General features: G+C 42.7%; 1 protein-coding gene across 1 annotated transcript in view; it reads left to right on the top strand.

Annotated features, from left to right (window-relative positions):
- Positions 1-27,967, top strand: part of NSD3 (nuclear receptor binding SET domain protein 3) — a 4,286,093-nt gene that overhangs the window by 2,113,367 nt on the left and 2,144,759 nt on the right. Inside the window, exon 11 of the mRNA XM_044084319.1 lies at positions 4,529-4,659. Within this exon, the coding sequence (XP_043940254.1) occupies positions 4,529-4,659 (131 nt within the window). The remainder of the gene's footprint in view (positions 1-4,528; positions 4,660-27,967) is intronic.

Genomic DNA, 27,967 nt, shown 5'->3' with positions numbered 1-27,967 from the left:
TCCCTTGCTTATTCATCCCATATTCCTTCTCCTTTAGACTGTGTTTCTGAAGAGGAGGAGTCCTCTAGTCCTGACACTTCTTTTGAGGAGATTTCCTTCAGGGTCACAATTTCCAGGATGATGGAATTTTTTTTAAATGCGATTGTGCCAGGGTTTCTGAATTGCAGAAAAGGTATTATGAGCTTCTGCAAATGGACTCTCCCAGACCTTCTGCTCTCCCTCCTGTTTTGGCTGCTTTGTTTAATGCCTTTTGTATTGTGTCTCAGGTTCCAGATTCCCAGCCCCCTCCCCAAAAAATGATAGGTTTTATAGGGTGGCTGAGGATTTTAAATTCCTATATAGATGTCCTTCAGCTGACTTCTCTGTGGTGTCTGTGACATCTAACAAACCATCTCAGTTACTGCCTTCTACAGATCTTCCTTCTGATAAAGACAGCAGGACTATCGAAAGTATAAGAAATAACCTTTATACCCCTGCTACCTTGGCTTTTAGGGCTGTCAATTATCAGACCCATATGTCCAGGTATATTTTGTCTCTTCTTTCTCAGGACTATCAGGTAATTTCTGACCTTCCTGATTCTGAAGGGAAGACTTCTGCTCTCTCCTTGTTTGGGACCTCTTCTCAGGTGGCTTACAATTCTATTAAGTGCAGTTATGATGTAGCATATGCTGCTTTTAGAGCTGATAGTTTTGGTTCTGTGATGAGGAAATATTCCCGGCTTCAGCTTCAACCTTTGCCAGATGATGTTAAGGCTAAGTTGATGGATGCTCTTCTGGATAATAAACACCTATTTGATGCAGCTGATTATGATTTATTTGTCTCTTCAGGATAAGAACAAGGCTTTACAGGAACTTCAACATGTTTTTGTTTCTCCGATACCTACATTTCAAAAAAATTACCCTAATAAGCCAGCCTTTGTTCATAGGCAGTCTAGCCCTCCTCCCAAGGGTAAAAAGGGCTAAAAGAGCTCCTCCTGCTAAAGCTACCCAAACTCTTGTGACACCGAAATTTCCTTTTCCTGACAAACTAGGTGCTGTCTGACTATCCTGCTCTTCTCAGCCACATTCCTCTTTCTCTTCGTCTTCCCCTATCCCTTCCAGTTTGGTTAAACATTACTTAGGCTTCTTGGTTCTGTCCTTTATCCACCTAGGGTATTACATGGCCTAGAAATCTCTTCCCCCTTTCAGAAGCATTCCTCTGCCCCCTCAGGAACAGTTGGCTTTCTTTCCCTGGGTGCTTCAGGCTCTTTTGACTCAAGGTTTCAGGAAGTTCCAATTTCCCAAATGGGGAAGGGGTTTCACTGCAGAATGTTTTTGATTCCCAGGAAAGAGGGCACTTGGAAACCCATTTTCGACCTCTCTAATTTAAAAAACTTTCTGAAGGTACCTTCCTTTTGGATGTTGTCCCTTCAGATTTTGTTTCCCTGTGCTGCTTCCTCAGGCTCTTCTAGATTGTCTGGACCTCAAGGATGCTTATCTTCACATTTGTATTCATCACCCTTCCAGAAAGTGTTTAGGCTTCTCTTTTGGTTGCAGGCATTTTCAGTTCTCTGCTTTACCCTTTGGCCTTTTTACTTCCCCAAGGATATTCACCAAATGCCTCGCTCCTGTGATTGCTTTTTGCAGGCTAAGGGAGATAGAAGTTTTTCCCTACTTAAAACAATCTCCTTATCCAGGCATCCTCTCCAGAGATTGTACTGCAGCATCTTCACTTTACCATTTTCCTCCTGCAAAGCCTGGGGTTCACTATAAATTTCCAGAAGTCCTTTCTGTCTCCTTCACAGGGTCATGTATTTCTGGAGTGCAGGATCCAGACTCTTCCAATGGTGGCATCCTTGCCGCCTCCCAAGGCCTTGACTCTCATTTTTCTTTCAATCCGTTCTTCCTCTGGCCTTAATCACAGCAAGGGAGGTTCTGAGAGCTCTGGGTTTTATGGCCTCCACAATTCCTATGCTCCCTTTTGCCAAACTCCACATGAGAAAACTTCACTGGTTCCTAAAGTCAGTTTTGCGTTGGCAGTCTCATCCTCTGGATTTCTTAGTTCCTCTTCTTCCATTCTTCAAGCTAAAATTTCAGAGGTGGATTTAGTGGTTAACCCTCAATCCAGGGCTCCCTTTTCAACCCCGTCTCTCCCTCAGGAGCTGTTCACAGACACTTCTGACAGGGGTTGGGAGCATCCTTTGGCTCTCTAAAGGTGCAGGGTCTTTGGCCAGCTCAGCAAAGAAAAGACCGCGTCAGTATCAAAGAGATGAGAGCTCTTCTGCTGGCTCTTCAAGCATTTAATTCTCAATTCTCCCCAGGCACACTCAAGGTGTTTACAGGCAATACCACAGTGATGTAATATGTCCACAAGCAAGGGGGACGAATTATTATCTCCTTTGCTGGTTGGCACTTCTAATGTGGAAACTAACTGTCCAGTATCATCTGACACTTCAGGCAATTTACATTCCTTCAGCTCAGAATATTGTGGCAGACTGAGCAGGTCCATAACACAATCTCACAGTGGATGCCTTACGGGGATGTCTTTCTGGATATTGTCCACCAGTGGGGTACTCCTCAAGTAGATCTTTTTGCCTCCCTTCTGAACAAACAACTTCCTCTCTTTTTTGCCACAGTCACAGGTTTTCTGGTTTGTAAGGTGGCCGCCTTTTCTTTTTCTTGGAAGGGGTTGATTCTGTGTCTTCCCACCTCTTCCTCTCATTCCAAAAGTCATGTTTAAAATATAACAGGATGTTCCCAAAATCTTGCTGATGACTCCCTTTTGGCCCGTACAGCATTGGTTCCCTCCTCTTCTGCGTTTAGCCAAGGGCATTCATCACAAGTTACCTCACAGGGTGGGCCTACTCATACAAGACAAGAGATCTCTCATTTATCCTCACCTTTCCACTCTTCAACTGACACTGTGGGTGATGGGATTTTCATTCCATACAGACATTTTTTTTCTGAGGACATGGTTAGGGTCCTGCAGCAGGCGAGGAAGCCCCAACTAGGAAATCCTACTTATCCAGTTGGAAGAGGTTTTCTGTTTGGTGACTTTCTCTTAACCTGGATCCGCTTTCTGTGGATGTTCCATTGGTTCTGTCTTATCTGTGTGAACTGCTCATTGCAGGGTTGGCTTATTCTTCTGTTAAGGCTCACTTATAAGCTACTTCTGCCTTCCTGCATTTATCACCTATTTTAGCTTCTAGATTTGATACTGAACAGTTTCTTAAAGGTGCCCTTCATATTAGTCCTTCCAGAAAGCCTGTCCCTCCCCCGTGGGATTTTCATTTTGTTTTATAAAGATTGACACCCTTCCGACTCCTTTTGAGCCTGCAACTTTAGCTTCCTTACAGCATTGTTCTTGGAAGACTTTACTTTTGTTAGCCCTTACTTCTGCCAGACGTGTCTGAGCTTCAAGCCCTTATGGCTTGTCCTCTGTTTTTAGTGTTCCATAAGGATAGGTTGTCCCTTTGTATTAATCCTTCTTTTATTCTAAAGTGGTGAATGAGTTGTCTGTCAATTAGTGTATTCATTTGTCCACTTTATTCCCTTCTCCATAATCTGCTAGTGAGAATGTGCTGCACACTTTGGATGTGCATAGACAAGTCAGATTTTGTTTGGATAAGAATAAGACTTTTCATAAATCTGATCAGCTCTCTGTTTCCTTTCATCCTAGATCCATAGGATTGTCTGTTTTCAAGCAAACTATTTCTTTTTGGATTTCTAAAGCCATTTCTTTTTGTTATGCCTTCATGGCAAGAGCCTTTCTTCTTCTGTTAAGGCTCATTCTACTAGGCTGTGCCTTCTTTTGGTGCTTTTCTCAAGGGTTTGGATACTAACTATTCTTGAGGCATCTACCTGGACTTCATGCATATGTTTAACAAGCACTATAAGTTGGAAGTGATATCCAGAGGTAGATCTGGCATTGCTAGGGCTATTCTTCTTGGGTTACTAGTGAGCTGTGCTGGTCCATCCTCCTCCCTCTCTTCTTCCTGAGCTTTTGCACTCTCCCTATTGTAAAAAATACTGCAACAGTGAAGTAGGTGGTCATGGTACAGTTGTGTAAGATCTTAGCATAACGGTAGATGTCCTTCTCTTCACTGTTGCAGTATTCACTCCCTTACTTCTCCTGGTTCTTTTCTCTTCTGGATGTACTGGTTACCTCATTTTACTTGGACTGGCGTTCCTACTGGGGCTCTCAGTTCTGAGGATTGTACGTCTGGACATCATCTTAATAAATTACGTGATGTACAGTGTACCTTAAAGCAACCTAAAGGCTTTGGTATACTGGCCGGATGTTGGGCTGCACTTGGCAGTGGGTCCCTATTGTAAATACTGCAGCAGTGAAGAGAAGGGCATCCACCGTTATGGTAAGATCTTACACAACTGTACTTTCTCATTAGGGCTGTTAGAATGATTGCTATTCTGAAGTGCTTAACTGGTGTAAATGTTGAAGGCATCTTTATAATGCATATTTGAAGTTCTAGATTTTGTGTATTTTTTCGTGCTGGAAGTTGTCTTGTTTCAAATGCATTGTTTTGTGTTAGGTGTCAGTGAAATTTCGGATTCTTGTAAACCCCTAAAAAAGAGGAGTCGTGCCTCTACTGATATGGAAATTTCAAGCTTGTCTTACAGAGACACATCAGACTCGGACTCTAGGGGGCTTAATGATCTACAGGTAAATACATTTTGTTTATCAGTGTCTGAAACCACCTTGCAAGTAAGTCATAACATGGACTTAGTACTTTTCATTTCAGCAAACCTGAGTTTCAAAGCAACTGTTAAGATGGTTACTTGGATTGTAGAGTGTTGCTTATTAATCACATTTTGGCTGTTTAATTAATGTATTGAAGTTTTTTTTTTTAATTACCCTTCCACCTTGTTTAGTGGATGCACTGCAGACAACCAGTTGGCCCATTCGTTTTCAGGTAGAGGAGCCATCCTTAGGCTTGGTGAAAGCCCTGCAGACCATTTGTTCCAACCAGGGAATCACACTCAATTCTTCTGTTCCTGATGAGAATCAGGTGGTAGGGAGCAGGCCAGTTTGCCTGTCTGTGGAGGCCTAATCTCTCCACATTGGGAGCACCCCCTTCCCCTTTGCTGCCTCCTCCATGCCCACTTTTGCTGTTACTGGAGGTGAAGGAAAGGATTTTTACTCCTTCATGTTGAATTCCCAGCAGATTTACTGGTGTAGAGCAACATGAAAGTGCGTGCTATGCTGAAGCAACCTCCACTGGGTTAACAACTAGTCAACTTGCTAGATTGTCATCCTTTCAGTGAGACAGAGCTGCCTCCTTCCTACTGGGTTGGATCTAGTTCACAATGGTCCCTCTTTCCCATCCTCTCTGGTGACTTCCAAAAGGCACCAGGGCTCCTACTCTACTCTGTTTGCCTTCATTGTAGTCTGGGCTTTGTTCCTCTATGTCACAGAGCTGGCTGCAATGTGAAGTAGTCTTGTTTCTTTTTTAGGTGTAATATTACCTTGCCCATAGGTTCACACTGACTTTTATTTTTGACATCATCACTGAATTTTTATTTTTATTTTTGGAACAGCTTCTCTTGTGATCAGGTTAGACAAAATGTTTCCAAATTTGGAATGAGGAGAATACTTGGATTCGGTTTAGAATCAAAGGTAATTGTTTCGTAATTGCACATGCCAGTAAACAAGGAGAAATGACAGAATAAAAACACAGGAATCTCCACAAGTGACGTGCAGAACACCACTTATGATGACCTCCAGCTGAAAATTCTCAAGTTGAGCAGGAAAATGTCGAAAAGTATGAATTAAGAATATTTTACTGACTCTAATATGTAGATAGTTGCAGAATATGACTGTAAAGTTGCAAGAGTACATTGTGATAAAAGGCCAAAGATTTCAAGAAATAGTCCACCGTTAAATGAGTTTTCAGATGTATTGTAAGCTCTGATTGATGAAAGTCTTGAATATAAGAGAAAGGTTCAGGCTTCAAAGGTGAGAGTTGAAATGATCAGAGAAATTTTGTTGGAACATGAAGATAGCTCAAGAAAAAGAAATATTCTCTTAAATGGTTTTCCTGAAGGAGTTGATAAGGTGGATATGACAGTTTTCATAAAAGCATTTTCAAGACAAGATAACATTTTTAATAGTCCATAGGATTTTGGATTTGTTCCACAGGTGTCAGATCAACTTCCTCAAGGAATACTTATTTGTTTTGAGATATGTTAGCAGAAGAATCTGATACTGTAGGCTATATGGAAAGCAGGAAGACAGTACATAAGGGGAAGCAAACTTAAGCTGACCATGATTTTTGTTTTGCCGCATGGAAGACAGTCAGCACTTTCCGTTAACATTTAAAATTTGTAGGTAGAAATGGGTAATGTTAGAATGTACAATCCAGCAGTCTTGAGGATTTTATTCCCCACATGGGTGAGAAGTATTTTGCCAAGAAACACACTAGAAGCAATGTAGGTACAGCAGAATGCTATTTTAAGTGCTGTGGCCTCCCACCCAGAATCTAAATAGCATCACCTGATTTTAAATAAATCCAGGAGTGCTCAATGACAACAGATCCCGCAAATGGAAAAAAAATGTTGGTGGAAGCGGGCAGATCTAATCTCAGAGCTCTGAGGAGACTCAGCAGCTGCAAAATAAAACATTAGAGCAAGATGGAACGAATGGATATGGCTCTCGAGTTCAGTTTGGCCGAAGAAAGTGGACAGGTATATGGTCGAGCTGGTGGAAAAAAGTGCCACTGTGTTCAAAAAAGGTTTTCAGAATTGGAATTTATGAAAGAAGTAAAGGAAAACATTAATTAGACCATCATGTTAGCTCACGATAATTAACAGCACTCTCTGGTAGTAGAAGGTTAGTTAATATTGTTGAAATAGTGTCATGTATTGGATTTCACCTGCATTATGAGTGCAACAAGAAATGGCTGTAGGATGATAAATGCAACAATGGAACTACTGAAAAGAAGGTCATAAAGCCAAGCTGGAACTGTGAATTTTGTTAACCTTATATGTAGGTGGTTTTGGGGAACTGAGTGAGCTAGCGAGAACATAATTGATAACTCCAACTGGTAACAACTAGAAGGCTATTTGGAGTTAAAGGTGTGTGCAATGGAGTGATATCACGTGCGGTATGGAAGGAGACAACAGCAGTGCTGGGTGAGGCAGGTAAATTTAACAGTGGGACAAAAGCCAAGCTGTAACTGAGAATTTAATCAGCCTATAAGTAAGTAGTTTCTGGAAAATTAATTGATCTAGTGTGATACTTTGTAGTTGGAGACAGTAGTCTGTTCAGAAATTATTTGAACTAAAATAGTAAGTTGAGGAGAGAAGATTTGCACGCGAATCATCTTGATTTTGGCTAAAATCAGTCCAAGAAATTGAGGGGAAGGAATGATTTTGGACCTTGATGTTGAATGCAAGTAGTGGCGTATGAAATGGAAAGCTATTACATCATGTTACAATCAAGAGTGCTGTCTGGCTTTATAAGTATTGCAGATTTACAAGTGCTTCTTTGCTTCTGTAGTAGTTGAGGCAGGCAGTAGAGTTGTATTTTCTTCACTCAGTAGTTGTAGGGTATTGCATCCTTGATGTAGTGGGACAAATGTTGAAAGTGGCATAATAGTATCTCAAGTTATTAGGTGAAATTATATAGTACTGCATGCATGGTAAGCAAAGTGTAAAATTAATTTAAGTAGGGATTGTCCTACACAAGATTTAGTAGTTCCAAGTAAATTAAAGTGTTAGGAGAATCTAATGCTGTTTAGAATGTGCATTTTGTTTTAGAAATATTTCTCAGTTAAGTGGATGGTCTACAAGTTAGTCCGATAAAGTATATTTAGAGTCCAGCAAAGTTAAGAGTTATGTTAAGCCTGAACTGTGCTTATTATGTTGACATTTAAACTGTGATCATTGTGCTTCTATTGTATAACGTAAGAAGACTCCCCAGTATAGAAATTGTGGTGATAAGAAGTAGGCGTTGAGCAAATTAAATGATGTTAAGTTGTCTATCTCGCCATCATTCTTGCTGTTTGGGATTGGAGCCGATCCTCGGCTCCGACTCTGCCATCTTCAATAGCTCGAGAGCTGTTTACTGGCTCGAGACTACCCCTTATCCATAATGCCTAGCGATAGCTACCCAGATCTCGTTTGCCGCTTCAGCTTCGAGGGTGTCGTTTTTCTGGCTCAGGCTCGTATATTTAACTTTTTGTGTAAACTTTCCTTAGAATTTAAATTTTCTAGTATCCTTTCTATTTAGAGTTAATTATATGTGTTGTAGTTATATTTTCTATAGTGTCTCTACCTTTTTTGACAGAACTCGTTTGTTAGACAGTTCTCCGCCCCTCCCCCATCCCTAGGTTAGCCGTTTAACTTAGAGGGAGGGCTCTCCTACTTCTCTTTTCCCTTATTGTAAAAAAAAAAAAATAATAATATATATATATATATATATATATAAATAATATTTAATTATATTATATCTTAGATTTCCTTCAAAGTTATAGATAGTACTGGTGTGTTTTGTCTAGTGTAGTACTGTTTTTTTCCTTTTGTCTGTATTTACTTACTTAGTCTTCCCTTTTTTTTGGTACAGTCATGTCTAAGGAAGCTAAGGTTTCTGGATTCAAGAAGTGTGACTCATGCTGTCATAAAATGTCTCTGACAGATGGGCACACTAGTTTCGTCTACTGTTTGAGCGCTGTTCACCTGCAGAACTCTTGTTCTATTTGCCTTGCTTTAAGTCCAAGAGTCCTGCAGGAGCATAAGAACAAACTGATTCTTAGGGGTTTGTTAAAACCCCAGGATTCGCCGGCAAAGAGTTCACAGCCAGTGAAATCCCAAAAATCCACGAAACCATCGGCTCCACCTTCGGAGCCGACTCCTGTGCAGGATTTACCTTCTAAGTCGGTTCCGGCTGGCACAGACAAGACAACCTCCCCATCGGCTCTATCAGATGCATCAGAGCCGTCGTGGAGCCACAAGAGGCTGAGGTCCCCTTCCTTTGAGTCGGTGCATTCGGCTCCTCTCTCTCTATTACTTCAAAGTGAGCGTAGCCACCGATCCTCTCACTCCTCTCGATCCTCTAGGCTGTCGGATCACGATCTGGAGAGAGTAGTCAGTAGGTTGCTAAAGTAAATTATTGTCCAGCCCTCCTCAACAGGTATTGGCTCCGTCCACTTCACTTGATGTTCCTCCTCCGACTCCAATGTGTTTGGAGCCGGAGTTTGTTGGGGTTCGAGTAGTGGAACCGTCAGCTCCGATAACCATATCCCCTTCGGTTCCGACGTCTGCTCCGATTACCTCAATGGTACCTTCCATCGAGGGATCTGGATGCCGAGGCTCCCTCGTCAGCTCTGAGGGGGTGAGTAGCATCGGACCCTTGTCCGACCCCGATGTTCATCGTGTTACACTGCTGCAGTCCTCACACTTGGGTTATCCTGCTGTCAGGCAGTCCCGCAGTCGACCAGAGTTCCAAAGTCTTGGTCCAGCGTCGGTTGCTGTCGCTTCTTCCCTGACGTCAGTGCACCAGGAGTATATAAGATGCATCCGACGCCATTTTCTTCAGTCTTTCTTGCCTCGCAGTTCCCGAAACAGAAGCAGTTCGCAAGTGCTGGTCGGCTGACTCCTGAGATTTTCGAAGTTGAATTTCAGATCCGAAGTCTTCAATAAAGCTAAGTACCCTGTTGGGGAAACTTTTTTCTTGCCTCAGACCGATGTCAGAAAAAGTTAATAATTGTATTTCTTGTGGGAAGCAAATACCTCATAAGGACTTACACTCTTACTGTATTCCATGCCTAGGCTCTGATGACGATGTCACTAGTTGTCGGTTTTGTGCTAGATTTAACAAACGCACTGTAAAAAGACGTTTTGATTTTGCTTTGCACTACTTTGGCCGAAGGTTCAACTATACTATGCGGTCGGATCAACTGACGACCGCAATTCCGAAAAAATGCAAAGACAAGGATAAAGACAGGCATCCGAGGTCCAAAACCAACGACGAAACCTCTTCTAGGCCAGTCGCCGGTTCTCAGTGAGGTGCTTTCGCAGCCCCTGACACCCGCTACCTCAGAGCCACAGGCTGCCTCAGACTCCCACGTGGAGACAACTAGGTCTCTGGAAACTCAAGGTATTGGGCCTACGGAAACTAATCCCTCAGATGGGTCCAGAGCCGCTGAGCAGTCACCAGCTTCTGAGGGTGTTTCCAGACCTTCACAACTTACCATTAAATCAGCAGCCAAGACAAAGGTACCATTAAATACAAAGAAACAAGTACAGCATTCTCCTGGACAGTCCTCCATGCATAAGAAACAGATGCTTAAAATGGCCGAAGACCTCATTACTTTAATCAGGGGTTCCCATCCCCCTCCTGAGAAAAGGCCTAGGCAGGATACAGACTATGACTCCTCTGATCAGGTTTCCATTTCCTCTGATTCCTCTTCAGACCAGGGATACTCTTTACCCCCCTATGAGGACTCTGATGCTGAGGAATCTATCCCTTCAGCCTCTCCTCCTGAGGATTACTCTTTTGGGGAAACTTTACATACCATGAGGGAACATTTCCATTGGGAAAGTCAGGAATACTCAGAATCCAAGAAAAGGCTCAGGGATTTCCTCTTATTGCCTCAGCACAGGCCCCTGGCTATTCTGCCTGTACTAGACATTGTGGATGATGTGTTCTCTGAATCCAGCTTATCTCCTGACTCTTTGCCCCCTGCTCCAGCCAAGCCAGATAGGTATTATAGAGTCCCTGACTCTCACAAGTTTCTATACAAAAACCCTTCTGCTGATCCAGAAACTATTTCCTAGGGTCCAAAAGGGGTTAAGGCTTCCATTGCAAAAAATCCAGTACCCTCTGACAGAGATTCCAGAGCTTTGGATAGATGGGGAAGAAAGTATACACGTCTGCAACTTTAGCAGTAAGAGCTTTAAATTGCCAGTTTCACATGCTTAAGTACCAACAATATTTAATGGCTCAGTTAAAACAGAAAATGCTTGTTAGCTCAGAAGCTCCTGATTGTAAAGAAATGCAGGATTTATTGCATGCAGTTGAACAGGTGGGAAAACATACTCTGCAATGTGGTTTTGATTCTTTAGAGATCTCTTGTAGAGCCGCAGTTACAGGTTCTGTTATTCGAAGACATGCTTGGTTAAAAGAACAGAGTTTACCTGAACATGTTAAGGCAAAGTTATTGGATGCTCCTTTACAACATGATACCTTGTTTGGTGTTAAGGCAGAAGAGATGTTAAAGAAAATGGAGGATAAAGCTAAATCTATGCAAACAGTCAAGGATTTCTTAAAGGTACAGCCACCTCGGTTTAGCAGAAATTGGCCAACAAAGAATCGGTCCTTTCCAGTGTCAGACAGGCCACAGAGAGGCTCAAACAGACGACAGTGGGGCACCTCAACCCCAAAAGGAGGTGAGGACAAGTCTCAAGTTTACAGGAAACAGTCACAATGACTTTCCCTTGCGTACGCCAAGCACGTCCCTTCTGGAAGCCCCCTTAGGGGGAAAACTAGCACTTTTTTCTCAAAACTGGCAAACAATCACCCAAGACAAATGGGTCCTGAATATTGTGTCTCAAGGTTACAGATTCCACTTCCATACTTTACTAAAGCTCAAAGGAATGCCAGACCCGCCACAAAATCAATGGGCAGAGGCACAAAACCAAATTTCAGCCCTCATGGACATGAAAGCTTTACAAAAAGTGCCACAACAGGAACAAGGACAAGGGTTTTACTTAAGACTCTTCCTGGTCCCCAGAAAGGACAAAGCCTGGAGGCCTATACTGGACCTTTCAATTCTGAATACTTACCTGGATATTCCGAAATTCAAAATGTTGACATTACAGCAGCTTCTACCCATGCTGGGCAAGAAGGCTTGGCTTGTTACTTTGGACCTCAAAGAGGCATACCTGCATTTCCCTATTGGGCAAAATTGCAGAAGATACCTCCGATTAAATGCTGGTACAATGCACTACCAATTCTCTGCACTGCCCTTTGGCTTATCTACTGCGCCCAGGGTCTTCACAAAGTGCCTGGCACCAGTAATTGCATTTTGCAGACAAAAAGGAATTCAAATATATCCATACCTGGACGACTGCCTCATTCAAGCAGAGGCAAAGAACATTCTTCTACAGCATCTGGCGTTTGTGAAAAGGTTGCTAATTTCTCTAGGGTACACAATAAACGAAACGAAGTCAAAACTAGTGCCCTCACAACAGATTACATTCCTGGGTGCCAGTTTAAATACAATGGCCCAGATGGCTTACCTCACGCCAGACAAACAAGTGCAACTAACTCAATATTTTCAACTACTGGCAAAAACGTCCCATCTCCCTGCAAGAAAAATTCTGCAGGCCCTGGGATTCATGGCATCCTGCATACTACTAATACTATATGCCAGACTGCATATGAGGAAATTACAATGGTACCTAAAAAGTGTTAGGACTCAACATTCTCACAGCCTAGAAGCAGTAATTCCAATAATTCCCTGCCTACAACAGGAGTTTCAATGGTGGGCACAGGCATGTCATCTAAACAAGGGTCAGACTTTTACCCAACCCACAGCCAGGCAAACTCTAACAACAGATGCTTCGGATTACGCCTGGGGAGCACACATGGCAGTAACTTGCATTTAGGGCAAGTGGACCACAGACCAGATGCATCTTCACATCAATCAAAAAGAGATGTTGGCTGTTCAAAATGCCCTAACAGCTTTCAAGGACCTTCTACACCCAGGACAACTATTACTAAAGACAGACAACACCACAGTAATGTGGTACATAAACAAACAAGGGGGCACTCACTCTTATCCCCTGTGCAGGCAAGCCATGACCTTGTGGAACACAGCTCTAACGTACCAAGTTCACCAGCAAGCACAATTCCTGCCAGGAAAGAAAAATACTCTGGCAGATGACCTAAGCAGAAATATCATGGACCCTCACAAATGGAAATTGAACCCACAAATCTTCAGCATGATAACACAAAAATGGGGATGCCCAGACATAGATCTTTTTGCCTCACCTCTGAATTGCCAACTACAAAAATTCTGCACAAGGACTTATCACAAACAAGCATGGAAAGTGGATGCTCTTCTGTTCAGCTGGAAAAACCTAAAAGTCTATGCATTCCCACCACTGCCTCTCCTTTCAAAGGTACTACTAAAAGCCAGACAAGAAAAACCACAGATGATCCTGATTGCTCCAGACTGGCCACGCCAGCACTGGTACCCTATCTTAAGGAACTTGGCTCAGGGCCAACCATGGATTTTGCCCCAAATTCCACACCTTCTGACTCAACAAAACAATCAGATCCAGCAGGGTCAGCTCAAAACCCTAAACCTGGCTGCATGGCAGATACTTTAGTCAAACAGGCAACACCTCTCTCTAAAGCTGTTATGGATGTCATTTTGGAGGCCAGGAGGCCTAGCACCAAGAAAGCTTACTCAGAAAAATGGAAGAGATTCTGCGCCTGGAACCAGGCTCACAGCCTTGACCCTCTTGTTCCAAAGATTTCTCAGATTTTACAATACTTAACTGAGATGCTGGACAGAGGCCTATCCTTTTCATCAATTAAGATTCACGCCTCTGCCATTTCTGCACATTACTCACGGATCATCCTTTATTCTCTCATCCCTTGCTAAAGCAGTACCTCAGAGGGGCTAAAAACACAAGACCGCCCCAGAGAGCACCAACACCAACTTGGGACCTCAATTTTGTTTTGGAAAAACTGACCCTACCACCCTTTGAGCCAGCCAATGTAGCCGATCTAAAATTGTTATCATGGAAAACAGCTCTGCTCCTGGCAGTAACTTCAGCACGAAGAGTCTCAGAGCTACAGGCATTAATGGCAGTGGAACCTTTTATAATTTTTCATCAGGATAGGGTATCTTTAAGGACAAACACCACCTTCATGCCAAAGGTGGTATCTAGTGTGGCTCTTAACCAAACCAACCATTTGCCTACTTTTTATCCAAACCCCCAAAATAAAGGGGAGAAACTTCTGCATTCTTTGGACATACACAGGCAGCTACGCTTCTACTTGGACAAAACAAAAGCTTTCAGGAAAACTGATCAACTGTTTGTAGCATATGCTGCAGGATCACAAGGCAAGGCTATCTCAAAGCAGACTATATCCAAATGGATAGGGTACTGTATTCGGTACTGCTACACACAGCATGGGAAATCAGTCCCTAATAACATTAGGCCTCTTTCCACCAGGGCAACAGCCACTTCAGCAGCCTTTCTCTGAGGAGTACCTACCAGGGAAATTTTGGAGGCTGCAACTTGGAGTTCAGTGCACACCTTCACCAAGCATTACCACCTGCCTCTTTACTCTAAATCCAGGGCAGGATTTGCCACTGCAGTTCTGCAGGGCCTCTTAACCAATCCTAACTCTTTATAGACCAGCCACCCAAACTTAGCTTTGGGATTCAACCCAAGTGTGATGACTGCAGCAGTGTAACACGATGAACATAGTACAGTTTTGTACCTACCATAAATGTAGATGTTCGAGTGTTCACACTGCTGCAGTCCAGGTTACCCTCCATCCCCTCTGAACTAGCTGGACTTATCTATACCCTTCTATCCTCTACAACCTTTAGGATGTATTTGCTGGTAACTGAAGGTATTGTTTTTATTTTATATGTATATTTTGATTAGCAATATGTATTGCCTACCCACTTGGGGGCACCTGACATCTGGGGCAAGAAAAACGGATGCATCTTATATACCCCTAGTGCACTGACGTCAGGGAAGAAGCGACAGCAGCCGACGCCGGACCAAGACTTTGGAACTCTGGCCGACTGCGGGACCGCCTGACGGCAGGATAACGCAAGTGTGATGACTGCAGCAGTGTGAACACTCGAGCATCTACATTTATGGTAGGTACAAAACTGTACTTTGTCCCTCTCGGAGCATCAGCTCAGGTGAGTTCGGCTCCAACATCGGCCTTGGAGCCGTCCCCCTCGGCGCGGAGAAAGATTCCTATTTCTTCAGAACCGGAGCTTTCTGTGCCTCAAGACAGGGACACCTTTGAGGTCATGCGGAGTGTGCTGTCCCCTGAGTCAGCTCCGCTACCAGCCCCACCAGCTCTGTCCCCCGTAGTGCCTGTGCCAACCTCTGCTCCTCCTCCAGACCCCAAGCATGGGGAACCAAGGCTCCAGGACACCCCATTGGGTGTTTCTTCTTCTTCCAAGGCCTCCCCTGATCACTCAGAGGAGCCCCCTCGGAAGAGGAAGTGCAAGAGGAAGCACATTGACTCCCCTGAGTCTGTCACTTCTGATACAGACTTAGATGAATTTTAAGGGTCCACGAGATCCCCTTCTGAAGATGTCTCCTTCTCGGACATCCTGGAAATGCTTAGGCAGAGGGGGAACTGGAATCCCCCAGCCCCTACCGAGGATGAGTCTGTATTCCTGGATGCTTTCGGTTCCCGACCTTACACCTCCTGGTTTTCTCCACCTTTCGACCCACTTATGTCCGTAGTGGCTCGTAAGGCTTGGTCAGCTCTGGACACAGTGGAACCAACTCCGAGGAGACCTACTAAATTTATTACAGCTTCCCAGGATAAGCAATTCCTTTCTAAGGGTGTGCCTGTTGATGCCATGGTGGTAGCAGCAGCCACCAAAAAAGAGCTAGCAGAGACCTCTTCATCTGTTCATCCCCCTAACAAGGAGTTTAGGACGATGGACAGGTACAGAAAAGCGAATGTTTGCTTCAGCTACCTTCTCCATGAGGTCACTAAACTATCTTTGTCATTTTACTCGACTTCAAAAGGATCTCCTTAAAGAGCTTGGAGATACCCTTCAAGATCCTACAGCTGATGGAGCACAAGCCAAAGTAGCTTCCCTGCTAGCGACGCTTAATTCTGTAGTTTACTCCTCCATGAGGCTCATTTCCTATGCAGCCGATGGAGCAAGTAGAGCCACGGGCACGGGTGTAGCCCTTAGGAGGCATGCGTGGATGCGGCTGTGTCACTTTGCGGAACCCTTTCGCGTGTCCTTTCACCAATACCTCCTTTGATGGCTCCTTTCTCTTTGGGCCACAAGTGAAAGACACGTTGACTAGGTGTGAGCAAGAAGGCAAGACTCTCTCTGCAGTGGGAGTCCGTTTTTCCACTCCCTCTAGACCTTACCCCAAGGGTCAGAAGAGTGGGAAAATGTGGTTCTGTAAATCTCAGGGAGCCTTGCCTGACACACACAGTGATTTTTCCTCCAGAGGCAGAGGGGGAAACAATAATAGACGCCGCCCTCGTGGCAGAGGTGGTCCGCAGAACCAGGGCAACAGAGAATCCTTCTCTGATAAGCCCTTCCAGCATCCCTGAAGGGTTGCCTGGCTGCTCACCTCTGGAGGCAGTTGGGTGAAGACTTTCACTGTACCCAAAAGCCTGGCTAAATTTAACAAAAGACAGATGGGTACGGTTCATTATATCTGGAGGTTACAAAATTCCCTTCCATCAACCCCCCTTACAGTCAAAGAAAATCCTTCCAGATGTGCCACCCAATCTGAAGGAGCAAGCAGTAATAGAAGTTTCAAAACTGCCAGAAAAAAGAGCCATCCAGGGAGTCCTCACAGACCAGCATGGATCCGGAACTTACTCAAGGTTCTTTTTGGTACCAAAAAAGACAGGGGACTGGAGACCGATTCTGGATCTCAGCAGACTAAACAAGTCTGTATAAAGAACAAAGTTTTGGATGGTCACGCTACAGTCCATTCTACCCTTTCTGGGTCAGGACAATTGTATGTGCTCGATAGATCTTCAGGACGCGTACTACCATATCAAGATGGACAGACGCTCCAGGAGATTTCTTCGCTTTCGGGTGGGGGCCAGTCATTACCAGTTCAGAGCTCTGTCCTTTGGTCTCACCACAGCCCCCAGGGTGTTCCCCAAGTGTATGGCAGTGGTCATGGCTCACCTGAAACGTCAAGGATTCCAGGTGTTTCCATATCTAGATGACTGGCTCCTCACTGCTACCACCAGGCATCAACTCCTACAAGTGCGGGATTATACAATCACATCCTGCACCCAGCTAGGTATTACAGTAAATTTCGAAAAATCTGCCTTGTTGCCCTGTCAGTCTGTCACTTACATAGGAGCAGACTTAAACACAAGGGATATGTTCGCAAGGTTACCACTAGAAAGAGTGTCCACAAATCGCCAACAAGTGCAAATTCTAATGCAGAGCAAAAGGATCCAAATCAGGTATGTCCTTCAAACTCTGGGCTCCATGACAGCGGCCATTCTTCTAATCCCACTAACACGCTTCCACATGAGAATTCTTCAGTGGCTTCTTTTCACACAGTGGTCCTTCCAAGAGCTACCCATGTCTCACATGATCCTTGTCATGGAGGCATGCAATAGACACCTTTCTTGGTGGATGGTCTTTCCATTAGTTACTCAGGGAAGACCTTTCATACTACCCCCTTCGGTAGCCACAGTGACCAAAGACGCCTCCCTGATAGGGTGGGGGGGTGGCATTATCTGGGCAGGACAGTCCAAGGCACTTGGCAACCTCACGAATACCATCTGCATATAAATGTCCTAGAAATGAGAGCCGTGCTCCTAGCGTTGCAAGCTCTTCAAGACTCTCTTCCTTCCGGGACCATTGCAATTCAAACAGACAACATGTCAGTGGTGTGGTACATCAACAAGCAGAGCGGAACCAGATCCTACCCCCTGTGTTGAGAAGCACTCAGACTTTGGCAGTGGGCGATTTTCTTCCCAACATTTTCTGATCGCGGCGCACATCCCTAGGAGATCCATCGTCATAGTGGATAGGCTCAGCAGAGCAATCCTCATGCCTCACGAGTGGTCTCTGAATCAGGAAGTTGGGGATCTTATTTTTGGCAAATGGGGCAGCCTTGCTGCAATCTTTTTTGCCACCCCCTTCAACAGCAAATGCAGCAACTACTTCTCCCTTCTTCCGCTTCCAGGTCACATTCCCAGAGATGCTCTAGTCCACGATTGGCTTCAGGGACTTCTTTACGCTTTTCCTCAATTTCCCCTGATAACGAAACTCATACAGAAAGCAAAATCGTTGGGTTGCAAAATGATCCTCATTGCCCCCTACTGGCCTTGACAGATATGGTTCCCGTTCCTGCAACATTACCTTCTCGATCAACTGTGGACCCAATTCCAGATCTCCTGATTCATCAATCAGGCAGGTTGCATCAATCCCTCCAAACTCTCCAGCTCACAGCTTGGTTGCTCCACTTCCAACCGTAACCAGGCTTCCCAGCATTTCCCCAGCAGTACGTGAGATTATCGTCTCCTCTCACAAGTCTACAACGAGAAAAACTTATGCTAGCAAATGGAAACGTTTTTCTTGTTGGGCGGAGTCTAGGAATGTGGATCCCTTCTCAGCCCCACTCCATGAAATTCTGGAATTCCTGGCACATCTGTTTCACTCCGGGGCCGCTTCCGCTACGATTAGGGTAGAATTAGCGGCCATTTCTAATTTTCATATTGGTTGGTCAAATTCTAACATTATGTCTCATAAGCTCTGTAAAGCTTTTTTGAGAGGAACATCTCTTCTTAGACCTCCAGTGAGAGATCCTCCTCCCCCTTGGGACCTTAATTTAGTCCGAACTTCTTTAATTCTGCCCCCTTTTGAACCAGCAGCTTCCTGCTCCATCAAGTTTCTATCTTGGAAGACACTCTTTCTGGTAGCTATCACTTCAGCTAGGCAAGTCTCAGAACTCCAAGCACTATGTGTTCGTCCTCCCTACCTGGTGTTTCACAAGGACAGAGTTGCTCTGAGGACTAATCCTTCGTTTCTTCCTAAAGTCTGCTCAGAAAATAATTTAAACCAATCTAGATCTCCCTGTCTTCTTCCCAAATCATAGCAGTAAGGCAGAGTACAAACTTCACCAATTGGACGTTCATAGACAATTGCGTTTTTACCTGCACAGAACTAAAGAAATAAGAAAGTCAGACCAATTATTCCTTTCTTATGCCTTAAACAAACAAGGTCTCCCAGTTACCAAGGTGACCTTATCCAGATGGTTGTCCCACACTATTACTTTTATTTATCAGTTAAGGAACAAAGAGTTACCAATTAAACCGAAAGGTCATTCTACTAGATCGTTAGCCACCTCTGTAGCCTTTCAGTCTAGGTTGCCCATGGATTCCATCTGTGCAGCTGCCACATGGGCAAACCCTCATATCTTTATCTCTCATTACAAGGTGGATATGGTCTCCCAGAGCAGAGCTGACTTTGGTTCCACTGTTCTGAAGAGTCTGTTCCACTGAGCCACCCAGGGTGTTAGGTGCTAGGGACGCTGTCCCAAACAGCAAGAATGAAGGCGAGATAGACAACTTAATATTAAGAAGTTATCTACCTACCATAACGTTCCATGTTAGTTGTCTTCATCTCGCCTTCTTTTTTGCGTCCCTCCCTCCGTCCCCCATCCTAGTGGATTGAGAGGAGTTCCTTTTTTCACTGGCTGAGTATTCTTTTATTGTTATCCTTCTGGCCAGATCTTGCTAAACTATTCTAGATATTAGAATGCTGGGAACAACCAGTTTTTTGATAACTGTTTTTTCTCTTATGTCTGGTTTAGCTATTTCAAATGAGATCTGGGTAGCTATTGCTAGGCATTATGGGATAAGAGGTAGCCTCGAGCCAGTAAACAGCTCTCGAGCTATTGAAGATGGCCGAGTCAGAGCCGAGGATTGGCTCCGATCCCCAACAGCAAGAAAGAAGGCGAGATGAAGACAGCTAACATGGAATGTTATGGTAAGTACACAACTTCTTATTCTTAGGTATGAGTATTGTTGCCCAGGGAGGAAATCATGAAATGTTCATAGTGGTGACAGAGAAATTGAGGTGCATGCACGAAAGGAGGATCCATTTTAACAGAAGATGAAAGTCGGAGTTAAAATTATATAGTACTTAGATAAGAATGTACATTTTTAGAGAGTAGCTGCAAAGCCAACTTTTTTTAATATTTCCCCTAGAAATATAAGGTTGTTAACAGTGCAGCTCCATAAAATAAAAATTGGAGTATTTAGAAAAGTCTGAGAATAACTAGGGTGTCATTCAAATACTAAAGTTTCAAGAAATGTTATAAGAATCTTTATACATTGAATATTGCTGCAAGGGGAAACAAAGACAAGGTTGACAGATTCCCAGGCAGATTGATCTCTCTAGAGTATCAGAGCTGTAGGTTGAGAGTTTTATTCTAGGTAATAAAAAGAAGAATGATTAGAAGACAGATGAAAGGCAAGACCTCAGGAGAGATGGAGAACTCAGTTGTGGTGTGAAAGAGGAGGAAAGTTGGATTGGTGGCATTCTGGTGTAAATTGTTTATACTGAGTATTGAAGGACATGGTAATGCTGGAACCTTGGAAGGAGGTGAAGAATCCGGTGTTGCCATCCTTATGTAGGCCAATTTTGGTATTAAATCATGATCATAAGATTTTCTTGTTAGTAATGACAAAGAGATTGATTGGTATGAGTCCAGTTTTTGATACACATGGCTCAATGTAGGTTTATTTGGGTGAGGCTGTTGATAGCATATGAACATTGTTGTTGGTAAAGGATGTGGGTTTGACGAGTCTACCCTGTTTCTGTTAAGCCTGGACATAGAAAAAGTATTTTATAGGGTAGGATGGGGTTGTTTAAGGTGCTGAGTAAAGTAGGGTTTCCAGAGAATTTTCGCCACTGAATTTGAAAGATTTATTTGGGTGTAGAAACAAAGGTTAAAATACAAGCAATACTTTCTGAACCCTTTTACCTAATCTGGAAACCAGGCATTGCAATCCAGTCCCTGCTACACTCTGCAATTTATCAGGAGCTAATGATGCAGATACAATGGATACAGGAGTCAGCTGTAAAAGGATGTGATCAGTATGAGGAGTTAAAAGTATTACTGTTTGCTGGTGCTGTTTTGGTAAGCTTATAAAACTATGAAGAGATTATAGTGAATCTTTTTTGAGATGTTTAAATTTATTTTTTAGGTATTTTAAGAGTGTGAGATAGCTCAAGTTAAGACCCAGATGGTATGTCTAAATGTATCTTCGAGATAAGACAGGACTACTCCTTTCTTAACTTTGTTAAAATGAAATATGTGGGTGTTTGGGTTGAGAGCATCAGAGGACTTAAGTTGAGTCATTATATACTGGAGAACTAAGTTAGGTATTTTTTTTTCAGAAGAAGGAGGTGTTGAATGTTATGTTCTGATCAAAAGGTGGGAACCCTTCAGATGTTTGCGCTTCCACAATTTTTGTGTACCAGACAAGCCTTTTTGTGCACTCTACTAAAGTCTTAAAAAGTAAATTAAATTGGATACTGAATTTTCTGTGGGAAGGAAAGGCTTCAAGAGTAACTATGGAGAAGGTTTTACTACCAAAGAATATGGGAGGCTTGGGAATACTGAATTTAATATTTTATCATTGAGCAATACATGTGTCAAGATCTGCTTCTTGTTAAGGAAACAGAATTATGTCTCAGTGTGGGAAGATCTTAACCTAGTGAGATTAGGAGAGCAACGTCAGATGATTTGCTTGATAAATGACTGTTAATAGATAGGCGAGTATAGGGAGATTTGCCCCTTAGGAACTGTAGTTAAGCTGTTTCAAGGCTGATTAAATTTGATTCAGTGTAGAGACTGGAAGACCTTGTTTCCACAGAGTATTTCTTGAGATGGACTTTATAAGAACCAAGTATTAAGTACTGGCAGCAGTTGAGTAATACAAGGGACAGTATGGAATGGCAGGAAGCAAAGGATGTATTTAGATTGATTAGGGGGACCAGAAACATAAACAATTGTTTATTGTGATGTTGTGGGAGTAGAAAGGAGGTCTCTGAGTTCCAGTAGTTTGAGAAAAGGGGAAACATGGAGATATCTAGCTGTGTAAATTTGGTGACTCTTATAAGATACTGGTGGAATTGAACAGAGCTGTAGTTGAGAAAGTAAGACTCCTGAAGGGGAAAATTAAAAATGTTGCCTTCTCTGATGGTTAATGGTTTTAAAACTTGCAGGACAGTGAGGCTAGCAATGAGGGCAAGGCATTTCTACATCTTTGTATGGAAGTGCATTCACAAGTGTTTTTGTATTGGAGTGATGTTGGACAAAATGTTTTCAAGAACAATAGGCCTATGCTGGGGTGCAGAGATCAACTGGGGTTGTATATGGCTACTTAGCCATTAAGAGTACAGAAATTAGAGAAATTGAGTGACCTATAGAGGTTTAATGTATGAAACATTCTGGGACAGGATACAAATGGGACAATAGACTGTTTCTTCTAGCGATAGTGGTTCAGTTAGATCTACCATGGGAATAAAAAGTTGTTAGGGTTGATTATGTTGCTAGCTAAGAAAATTTTAACCTGCTATTAAAAGTCTAGCAGTTCTTCATCTGTCAGGGAACTGAAGATTCTAATTAAAGATATAGTGGAATTGAAAGCGAGATCATGCAAACAGGACAGTAAACAGGGTTTTCTAAAGAAGTGAGGCTGTTGGATCACTTCTTCAGAAAATTGGAATTGAGGAGACTGAGAGAAAGGGAGGAAAGGAAAGCTTGGAGATGGGGATGGCAGTTGAAGTGATTCCTGGATAGATCTTTTCCCTCCTCCTGCTCCTCCCACCACCAACCTCTTTTGGCAGAATTTAAGAGATCGGGTGTCAGGTAAAAGATGTAGATGTAGCTATGCACCTAGAAACTAGGTTAGATAAATGTAAGACTGGTAAAGTTCTATTTAATATTTACATATTATGCAAGGTCATCTTTTTCCCCAAGGGTAGGATTTGCCCTAGGATTCAGCATGTTAATGCAACGTAGAAGGCTTATCTCAGAAGGTTTCGACATTACGATCACGCTTTCTAGTTCAGAGACCATTCGGTCACTATGGTTTTCCACTTGCTGGGGTCTAAGCACAGAGTATTTTTTCACTAGGGAAAGCCGCTTGCTTATGCAGCATTTCAATAAGTGGTTAATGCCATGGCCATGTACTCTCCCCCAGACATTTCTCTGGCTCACGATTACCTCAGTTGAGATCATTTTACTCTAGGAGGAAACAGTGCATGCTATCTTTTCGCAGTGTTACCCATTCACTGCTATGGGAGTACTCGGGTTTACAGGTAAGCATAGTAGAGCCATGTGTGTGTGTGTCTCTCTCTCTCTCTCTCTGTGTATGTACATGTGGTTGCACATCTTTAGGGACATGAATGCTGCTGAACGAATGTGTTAATGCCTGGGTTATCACACTAGGGAAGGAAGGGGATGCCAACACTGTATGCATGTGGTTGAGTAAGTGTGAGCGAGTACGAGTGGGATTATTTGTATCTTTCTTGAATATATATATATATATATATATATATATATATATATATATATATGTGTGTGTGTGTGCTTACTTGTGAGCACTTGCATATATAGGACTGCCTTTGCTGATACAGTGCATGGGCTTCTACGGAGAACACTAGTGCAGTCAGGTCTGACAATAAAATGCTCAATTCAAAGACATGGTAGTGAACTGTTCATGAGGTGTTTATGTGTGTAGCTTGTCTTTGAATAAGAAATTCTGTCCGACATGCTAATTGAACAACCCATATTGGCTACTAACTTAGCATTGGGATCCATTCTCATCATGATATTAGAAATCAAAAATATTTGAAGAAATTAAACCAAGAGAAGCCCATTATTGTGGGCAAAGAGGATCTTTATGAATCCAGCTTTTGAAGTATTGTAACTTTTGTAATGGTTTAATTATTCTTTTACAAGTGCGTAGCTGTAGATACAAAAAGTATGTTTTGATTGATGTTAAGTGAACAGTGAGATCTTAAAAATGATCAGAGAAAACATTTGGGGGATTGAAGCATTTTCTGTTTATGCCTCTTGACATTTATTCATCCACAAGTAATGGAATTGCATAATACATAATCCTTATACATGGTGCACATGGCAGTGTTTTGGTGAATGGCTAGAAACTAGTGTTACTAATTGCTTTATTCATTTAAATACTTATTCATCCCCAGAGTTCACAAGAATATGTTTTCGCAAAGAAACAGATTACCAGTCATTTGCATATTAACTTCTCATTCTCTCGGTATAAGAAAAGAATAATAATCTGTTTCCCTAACAGTCTAAACTTGAATCTTGCATTAAATGGAATTGAAGCCTTTTGTCCAAAAATGTATACTTGTCAGTGAGATTCAGGAAGCTTCTGAACAATTACACTGAAATTATGAGCAAATCTTCTAAGAATAGGTACATTTTGCCTTGGAAAGAGGTTTGCTGCTGCTTCATTTGGTATTTCAGTGTTTTCCTTTGCTAATTCAGCTCAGATTATAATTACCAGAATGTGGCGTTTGTTACTATGGGTGTTATGTTGTTAACACTGTGTTCATTATGCTTTACTTGGTTTGTATTATATTTGGAAGTTCACAGTAAAGTACAACTGTTTAAGAAAATGAATAATAAACAAAAATAAATAAGTTTAAAGTTTTTGTTCATTAAACTTGGCGTCAGCCCTAGTGATGAAGCATGGGGAAAGTAAAATTCACATACTACCTTTTTAATTTCTTCAAATCTTTTGGGTTTCTAATACCATGATGGGAATGGACCTGATTCCTAAGTCAAAGTATGATTACAAGACCTGCTACTGTTGGAACTATCTGGGTATCTTTCTTCCATATTGCTCTTCTTTGTGCTTGCAAATACTGCTATTTTATGACTTTGTGTCCCTCTGTATGCAGGACACTGTAGTCACTGGGTGTGTCGATTTCAATGATCACTGCTACTTTTGCCTTCTTTTCTTGGACCACTGTATCCGGTTTTCTAGCATCTGTCTTTTGAACTGTTGGCAGTGGATGATCCCATGTGATGTAGACCATCATTTTCTGTGATTCTTTGTGGCTCATGTTTCCAGTGTTTTTCAGCCACTTCAGTACCGTAATGTTTGCACAATCGCCAGTGCAGTACTCTTGCCACATTATTATACCTTTCAGTATACAGTCCTTCTGCCATTAGTATGTCAAAACCAACAATGAGGTGTGCAACTGTTTCCAATTCTGTTTTATAAAACCTACATTTGTCTGTTTCTCCCACATGTACAATGGACTTTGTAAACCAGCATAAACACATACTACATTTAGGGGTGCCATAATGTGCCTTAAGGATTTGTGTGTCATGTATGTCTTTATATAGCAGTCAGAGCATTACTTAATATGGTCATTTCTCATTATGACTGTAAATCTAATTGATTCTTGTTTGCGTATTTGAAAAAAAAAGTCAATGGCTTCCCATTTTCAAATGACAGAGTATATTTGTATTAGCGTCACTGTTAAGCTAGGTGGCTGTTTCAGTGAGCCTTTTTTGTATAGTCTAATTGCTGAATGAGGTTAATGTAGTACTTCAGGCTTATGCTCTTCGATCTCGATATGTACATCCTCCCATCGTCATACTTCAGATGCATGCTCCCCATGCAGGCATAGAGCATAAAAGTGATGTACATATGCCCAAAACCCTAGAGCTATGTTGCCAAAAGTCCGAATACCACAGTTGAACATTGGTCTGAATGCCTTTCATTGAGCTGGTTCCTACAGAGCCGTTTTGCAGATAAGTGTCCTGTTGGGGTTCCTTCCTTTTCTCTTTTTTCTGTGTTTACTGGACAGATTCCCCAGAAAGATAGACATGAGAAGTGTCTGTTCTGCTTAAGTACTACACACGACCATATCCAGTTTACCATTTGTTAGGCTTTTGGTTTGAAAACTTTTTGCATTCACAGTCTGTCATCGTTGTCCATTTACTTGATGGACCAGTGTTTTCATTTTTTGACCCAGGATACCATGGCTAATTCTGCCCACCCCGAGGTACAGCCATCTCTTAAAAAGAAGTCTAAAAAGTCTCAGTCTGATTCTGCTGCTGTCCAGCCTCCACTTGACATCTCTCTTAAGGTGGATGAAGATCCAGAAAACCATGCCGTGCCAGTTCCTGATGCCAGGACACTGTTTGGGAGTATGTCATGGAATGGGCTTCTCACACATCCTTTGAGGCTGTACCAGCGTCTGTCATGGACATTGAGGGGGAAACCACAGCTGATCATTTCTGAGGGGCCTAGGAGGATTCCCCAAATCCTTGTTAGAAAAGAGGTTCCTGGAATCCTTCCAGAGTCTAGGCATGCCTCTGAACCTCCTAGGTTGGTCAAAGCTGATGTCACATTAAAAAAGAACCAGAGAATTAAACATATACCATCCATTGCTAAAGATCCTCATAAAGATTGTCAGGATTTTACCAAGGATTTGTTCAATGCCTTGATGGCCTTAAAGCCCCCTCAGGGATTATCTGTTCCTGCTTCTCCTTGGTCTTCTACTCCAACCAAAAGAACTGTAGAATCAGATTCCTTTAATGAGATTGGATTCAGGAGAGGAATCCTTCGACTATTCCTTGCAAACCACTTCACCCCTAGACTTTGAGTCAGAAGAAGAGGATTCCTTAAGCCCTATTTCTTCCTTTGAGTAGTTGTCTTTTTGGGACATGGTGGTGGTTCACATGATGGAAATTTTAAATGGGATTGTTCCATGGTATCTGACAACTAAAAGAAATATGAGCTTTTACAAATGGAATATCTTAAACCTTCAGCTGTGTCTGGACCCCTTCATCAGAGGTCAGACCACGTCACCCTAAAAGAGACGAGAGTGCTCATTCGTGCTCTACAAACCTTCCATTCCCTTGGAGCTTCTCTAAAAGTCTTCACAGATACCACCAGCATGTAGTACATTAGCAAATGGGTGGAGGAGGGGGCACAAAGTCTTAGCTTTGCAGACTAGCACTTCAGGCCCGGGGCTTTGTTGTCTGCCATTAGGTAGCCCTTCAGGCAGTCTGTATTCCTTCAGAACACAACCTTGTGGCAGAGACTCTGAGCAGGTTCGGGGCACCACCTCATGAATGGATGCTTCACATGGATATTTTTCTGGACATTGTACATTGGTGGAGTATTCTTCAAGTAAATCTTTTCCTTCTCTCTGAGCAACCAACTTCCTCGATTTTGTTCCAGATTCCCAAGTTTTCTGACTTGGGAGGTGGACGCCATATCCTTTTCTTGGAAGGGAATTCCTACATACTTAACCTCCTCTTCATCTCTTTCCCAGGGATGTATACATGATCAGAATTTTACTGGTGAGTCCTTTATGGCCCAGAAAGCACTGGTTCCCCCTTCCCTTTCCCCTGACCAGGGGTAATCATCACAAGTTATCACACCAGAAGGATCTTCTCACACAAGACAAAGGAGTCTCTCACCAACCCACACTTGTCCATACTTCAGCTGACACACTCGTTTTGGTTTCTTTTAGACACCACTTTTCTGAGGGCATGCTTAGGGTTCTGCAGGAAGCCAGGAAGTCCACAACCAGAAATTCCTGTCTGATTAAATGGAAGAGACTTTGTCGGATGTATCAGCTGTGACGAGGATCCCTTTTCATTGGGGATCCCTGTGGTCCTGTTTTATTTGTGGGAACTGCTGAGTGGTGGCTTAGCATATTTCTTTGTCAAAGTTCACTTGTCAGCTATTTTTGCTTGTCTACCCTTGAACCCATTGTTGGCATCTTGTTTTGAATTCAAACAATTTCTTAAAGACATCCTTCACATCAGGCTCCCACGGAAAACTGTTCCTCCCTCTTGGGACCTTAATTTGTCCTTGAAAAATGAACTCAGGATCCTTTTGATCCCTCTTCTTCCTCCTTACAGCGTTGTACTTGGAAGACTGTTCTGTTTGTGGCCTGTACTTCCACCAAGAGAGTTTTTCTGAAGGTCCTCCTTTTTTAATTTCTCATAGAGACTGACTGTCTCGGAGTACTAATCCCTTGTTTATGACCAGGGTGGTTAATGAATTGCCCCTCAGTCAGTCTTTCCAATTCCTTTCCATTTTTTCTTTTCCACAATCTGTTTGTGAGAAGGTGCTTCACACGTTGGATTTACATGGATAACTCAGATCTTATTTGGACAAGCCAAAGGTCGACTGAAAATCTGAACATCTTTTTCTTTCCTTTAATGCGGTT

The sequence above is a fragment of the Protopterus annectens genome, chromosome 9.part0, assembly GCF_019279795.1.
Source record: "Protopterus annectens isolate FY-2018-M chromosome 9.part0, PAN1.0, whole genome shotgun sequence".
Classification (NCBI taxonomy): domain Eukaryota; kingdom Metazoa; phylum Chordata; order Ceratodontiformes; family Protopteridae; genus Protopterus; species Protopterus annectens.
The sequence above is the reverse complement of the archived record's forward strand: the minus strand, read 5'-3'. Positions and strand labels throughout refer to the sequence as shown.